Genomic DNA, 5,656 nt, shown 5'->3' with positions numbered 1-5,656 from the left:
CGTCTCTCCTTCGGTGTTCTGGAATCCTCCGAGGAAAATAGGAAGTTCGGGTTTTGTTTCGTCCAATTCCGAGAATATTTCCTGTGTAGGATTTCTGAAACCAAAAACAGCAGAAAACAGGAACTGGCGCTTCGGAATCTTGTTAATAGGTTAGTGCTGGAAAATGCATCAAAATGATATAAAGTGTATATAAAACATGTGAGTATTGTCATATAACTAGCATGGAACATAAGAAATTACTAGTTGGATGCCCGTGTGTTGCCACGGTCTTTCTTTTTAGTCTCATATATAAATATGATCCATGTGAAAATACACGTTTATAGAAAAATATAAAGCTACGTAGTGTATTGGGCATACATGCTCTTGGTTGGCAATTTATATATGTCCAAAAAACATTACGATTCCAATATCCTTGAAGCATATTTCAGTAAAGCAAATTGGATGTCATGGACAGAAAGCAAGGGTTAAACTAATTTATTATTCACCTAGATCTAGTCTAGGAGGCCTTTTGAATTCACTTGATCAAACGTCACAAATGTTGTCTTCAGCTTCATCACTGTTGATGTCAAGCAATGCGATATTGTTATACAATTGGTAGTCATTCTTCTCAGGCATGGCAACCCTGTATTACTTGCAGCAACCATTTCTGGTGTCCAACGCGTTGAGTTGCAACCTATCCCAATGGATGGCATTAGCGTCGCTATCGTCGTTGAACAGTTTCAAAACCTAGAGGAGCTCAGACGAAAGATATCATGCAAGGAGATGAGCAAATATTGCTGAAGGACAACATCACGAAGAAATGATTTCTCAACAAAAAAAAACAGACATTTAGTCCTCTTACATTTGTGATGCTCGGTAGGTATTAAGGAATTCGACTCATGTAGAGAGTGGCAGCGAGGGTCATTCTTCAACCTAAACTCTTCAGCCAACCTAATCACAACTGCCTTCTTTCTGACCTGCATAGGTGGCAATATTAATCATCAGTTCACAATTCCATAATATCCTCCTGCATTGGAGTAACCCAAACATAGTTCAACTTAGAAAAAATAGAGCATAGACAATAATACTTATCGTACATATCATGTGTCAGGTTGTTAGGAAATCTTAGCAGATGGGAAGAAACTAATGGAATAGACCCATGAGATGTCTGGAAACAAAGACATGACTTTGTTTATTAACAGAAAACAAAATACAAGAGGGGCTTTGTCAAGAAAAAGGTTCAGGCATCAATAATACAAGAAAGTTCAGTAACAATAAAAATCATGCAATAGTTCCTCCGTCAGGAAAGGTTACTACTTAAAATTCTCACTTTGAGGAACTATTTCTTCGATGTACTTGTTTAAATGAATAGAAATGCGCAATCTGTCCTCGTACACAGTCTCATGTTTACTATCTGCACTAAATAGAAAAAAGGTTGTTTGAAAGGTTCTTGCCAAAAAGTAGACGTGTAAAGAAAAGAAGCAATTACTCCATCTGCAGTATCTGTAGTATGAATTTATATCTGGCTCAAAACATAAATACAACATATACGTTTGTTATTACCTCTAGCTGTTCAGAAACATCATTGGCAGATGAAACAGAGAATTCAATGCATGTCTTTGAGAAGACGGCACATGCTGACAGCATAAAGACCACACAGAACGGTGCAAGGAATAGATTTGACAGAATATCAACCAAACTACAGTTTTCACAACATGCAAAGGTCAGTATAGCTAACACTGTTTTCACGAGTAAGGAAAACTAAGAGCAAAATGATAAAAGTTAGTAATACCAAGAAATTAACTTTTCACCTTGGCGGTGTAGTTATTATAATTAAGAAACCTCTATTGGCAATCAGAAGGCTTATAGGACAGCTGCCTAGCTTGACCATTAGTGGGCAAACCTGTTGTTAGCACAAAAATCAACAATTCATTTGTGCTTGGGAATAATCAATGTAACCACCTCTACATCAGAAGTTCACTACATTTTGTACAAAAAGATAAACTAATAAAAACTATGATAGCAGGATTGCGGATGTGATTTTAATCATCCGATATGCGCTGCTACGGATCAACAAAGAATAAATAGATGAATGTGTGTATGGTAGAAAGATTTGTTGAGCCCGTGGTTTGTTTCCTTTTTGATAATTACAAGATTAATAACATTTTCACTTAAATGAAGTTAAGAGATGAGAAGTTATTTCAGGAAGAGATTTGAATTATTTGCTATCCTTTGTAAAATCGATATAAACTTCTAGATCTAGAGGATGCCCCTTTACAACTATAGACTGGCATGTCAAAAGTGCCACATCCCATGTAAATAAGAGAGTGAAACAAGCAGCACTCTATTTCATTCCAGAGCCATACATAAAGAGCTGACTGCCCATGAAAAATTCTAGCTTGCTTAAACTTATTATATTACCAAATGGAGGGAGTAAAAAAGTATCTATCAAGTGACTTTTTTGAACTCAGAGGATAAACTTAGGATGCAACATAGGCTCTTGAGCATCAATATTGTGAATGAAATAATACCTAAAATAATCTGAAAACTATGTATGTCCATAAAATAATGTTTTCGACACTTTATATTGAACCAAACTTGAGTGCTCCACTAAATCTGCACCTAGAATATATCTACAGAGTGCAGATAATATTTTTCATGTAAACATAGACATGTAGATTTTTAACAAAGTGATAAGTGTCTAGCAAATATGAATTAGACTCGAATTAATATGTAGGATGATTGTTGCAAAAAAAAATCCATAGATTTGTGCCCAGACACAACTTTCATACGCAATTGATGCCCCTATACTTGGCAGTACAGGGTATACTGCTATATTTGATGTTTGGCTCTGAAAACCTGTTGGTCTGATATACAATATTTAAACAGTTGTAATCAAAATGTATAAGAACTTACAGTGCACTTGGACATAGTTCAGAACTGAACAAGAACTGATACTGCACTTAGACTTAATTATGTATCTCTTCGCTCTCACTCAAAAATACACTTAATCTTAAGCAGACAATGATAATATGTGGCATTATATGGTTTAGAAAAGACTCCCTAGTTACCACCTGCAGTAGTAGTAACAATCAAGGGAAGTGCTCCTTTACAGAGCGGTCTGAACCAAGTGCAAATGAAGATCAGATTGGAATATTTCAGTCCACAATATCCAGGTGCTATATTATCTGCACTATGTATGAAATTTATGTGGGGACTTGGCAACCTGGGTCAGGATGTGTGAGATTAGGGTCCTCGACTCCGGTAGTAAACGCTGTGCGGCGCAGATCCGCCACCCATCAGCGCCATGGTCATTTTGTGCCCGCGCTGATCGTGCACGGCGGCCCCGATAGTCGCCATCTCGGTGCCCCCACCGATCTCATGGCGGTGGCCGGAGACTCAGGGCTGCAGAAGAGGAGGTCGTGTGAACGGCGAGGCGGAGGGTACGTCACGACCGGGAGTGACCAGACGCCATGGCCATACGACTCCTGCAGGGCCCCTAGCGCCTCGAGGGCGAGATTGGGGCCTTATGGTTGTCACCCAAGGACTCCTGCTGCTTGGTAGCCTCAAGGAAGGGTAGGGCAGCGTTTTTTTTTTTAGATGCGAGGATGGCGTGTTGGACTGCAGGAGTAGATCGTGGTGTGGAGAAGGGCATTGGTTACTGCGGGCGGGGTGGACGACTGCTGGTTTATTTCCAAATAAGCTAGTGCTAAATTGCAAACGTGGTGACCCTCCAATTCAATTGCTATTGAGCTCATTTAATAAGATAAGTTCCAAAAATATTGACATGGTATAAAATAACTTATGACTGAGATGCCTAGAGAAGTATAATTCATGAAGTGTGATCTCTTGTATTATTCTCAAGGGATAGCTCAACATCAGTGGAAAAGAAGTGTGTACTACCATTGAGTAGTTTATCAAACATGATATGCCAAACTATATGCATTTCATCAACCATCTAGTCTCAATAAACCGAACACTCAATATAAATCCATTCAGCTCCACCTAGTTCCTTGTAGATGTTTACATAATTTAATGAAAATGAAATCAGCAAGATAAATTACCATATCCAGATCAATGCTCCTGACATCTCAGATGAAATCGTATCCTTGCTCCCATTAAAATGGACAAATCTCCTGTTGTGACAGTGGTGATGGACAAGAAGCTAGGATGCCTTTCCACTTGCTGATTTCAGAGTCACAGACAAATGATCCTATGATGAACCGCAAGCATAATGAAGGCATCACTTCCATTTAAAGACACAAATAACAGTACCTGAAATAAGAAACAGAATATTCAACTCACTATCATTTCTTTGCCAACGAGCAATTGTTAATAAATGCAGCAATAAAGATGATATATAGACAACAATGCTTATCGGAAGGAAAACAGCCTATGCTCGTTATGGAGCGATATAGAGCATCAGTAAGTGTGGATAGAGTGTTACAAAAAGAACTACACCTACAACTCCCTTTGCCAATGACTATCTGAATCTTCTATCTGTTACCATCGACATATTCACAAAACAAGTCTATCTCCAATGAACTCTGAGAGAAAGCGCAACTTATCAAGTTAATAACTGCAAAATGGGGAACTTTCTCAACACTCGCCATATAAATTGTTGAGTTATTCCCTATAAATTTATATATACTCCATTTGGGTATGTTTTTCATCCCATGGTCGGCCCTTCCTATATTTTTCTTCATGCCAATTGCATTCAGATTCTCCGCATAAAGAACCCTAACCAAAATTGAATTCCTAATTGATTCAGAAAAAAGAACAGGAAATGGGGGTGAGGTGAGGAGCATACCACGATGGAAGTAAATTCCTAAGGGTGAGATGTGAACTGAAATCCTGATTCATTGACGAGAGGGATCGTTCAATAGCAGACTGTCACCAGGAGCAAACAGCCACGAAGCTGCCAGGAAACGACCAATTTCCGCATCTTATGTGGCAGCTATGGCCCAGATATGATGCACAGATAGGGATGGGTGTAAAGAGGATCTCGGCGTCAAAGCAGGCCGGCGGCGCTCGGAGGAACGGCCAAGGGGACAGCCGCGCATGGAAAGACGGACGAGCAGTGCACGGATGTACCACGGCGTGTCGGCGGCTGACCATGACAAATATCGACCTGCGCTGGCCTCGACAGAGTGCAGTTCGAAATTACACACCTCCGGTTGGGGATGATGGGGGGCGGCGCTGGATGAGCAGATTGGCGGCCCGGGAGCAGGCGCCCGCCGGCCCCCTACCGAGTTCAGGGCTCGAGCGTGTCCGTCGTCCTAGGAGTATGTTGCTGGCAACTGCGCCGACGCTTTTCTTCCGCTGGGAGAGCAGGCGAAGGCAAGATGGGGCGTGGCGGTGTTTCAATGCAGTTGGACTTCTTCAAGGCGTGCTTGCGCGTGTATTTCCCATCGTGGGCTGCACAACCGTTTGTCCTGATGCTTATTTCGTTCGCGGGATCAAAATTAAGGAAATTTATTTTTCTTTCGGGAGTGCAGACGACGTACCATGAGACACCACCTCTAGAGATTTAATATAGTAGAGATAGATACGTTTGAGACGTATCAAGCATCCTCAAACTTAGTTCCTACTCGCCCTCGAGTAGGTAAACGATAACAAGGATAATTTCTGAAGTGGCATGCTACTATCATAATCTTGATCAATACTATTGTAAAGC

At 40.6% G+C, this 5,656-nt stretch overlaps 1 protein-coding gene across 2 annotated transcripts; it reads right to left on the bottom strand.

The window, feature by feature from the left end:
- Positions 1-321: 321 nt before the first annotated feature.
- LOC127295457 (uncharacterized) lies at positions 322-5,369 on the bottom strand. 2 transcript variants are annotated; one of them, XM_051325412.2, is made up of 6 exons: positions 4,790-5,369; positions 4,044-4,254; positions 1,791-1,882; positions 1,543-1,678; positions 842-956; positions 322-726 (listed from the first exon to the last, which is right to left on the bottom strand). In XM_051325412.2, exons 2-6 carry the CDS (start codon positions 4,044-4,046, stop codon positions 701-703), a joined length of 372 nt encoding a protein of 123 aa, XP_051181372.1. In that variant the 5' UTR covers positions 4,047-4,254; positions 4,790-5,369; the 3' UTR covers positions 322-700. The 2 variants fall into 2 exon arrangements, 1 of the variants encoding a protein (XP_051181372.1); XR_007847849.2 differs by lacking the exons at positions 1,543-1,678; positions 1,791-1,882 and having other exon boundaries at positions 4,790-5,368.
- Positions 5,370-5,656: the final 287 nt, after the last annotated feature.

Source organism: Lolium perenne, chromosome 4 (assembly GCF_019359855.2).
Source record: "Lolium perenne isolate Kyuss_39 chromosome 4, Kyuss_2.0, whole genome shotgun sequence".
In the NCBI taxonomy this organism is placed as follows: domain Eukaryota; kingdom Viridiplantae; phylum Streptophyta; class Magnoliopsida; order Poales; family Poaceae; genus Lolium; species Lolium perenne.
This window is presented reverse-complemented; position numbering and strand designations above follow the sequence as displayed.

Bases quoted from the DNA above. Each gene is read 5' to 3' on its own strand.
- LOC127295457 (XM_051325412.2), bottom strand. The intron at 1,679-1,790 runs GTGAAAAGTTAA...TGAAAACTGTAG, and splicing joins ATAATAACTACACCGCCAAG to TTTGGTTGATATTCTGTCAA. The intron at 957-1,542 runs GTAATAACAAAC...CCACCTATGCAG, and splicing joins ATGTTTCTGAACAGCTAGAG to GTCAGAAAGAAGGCAGTTGT.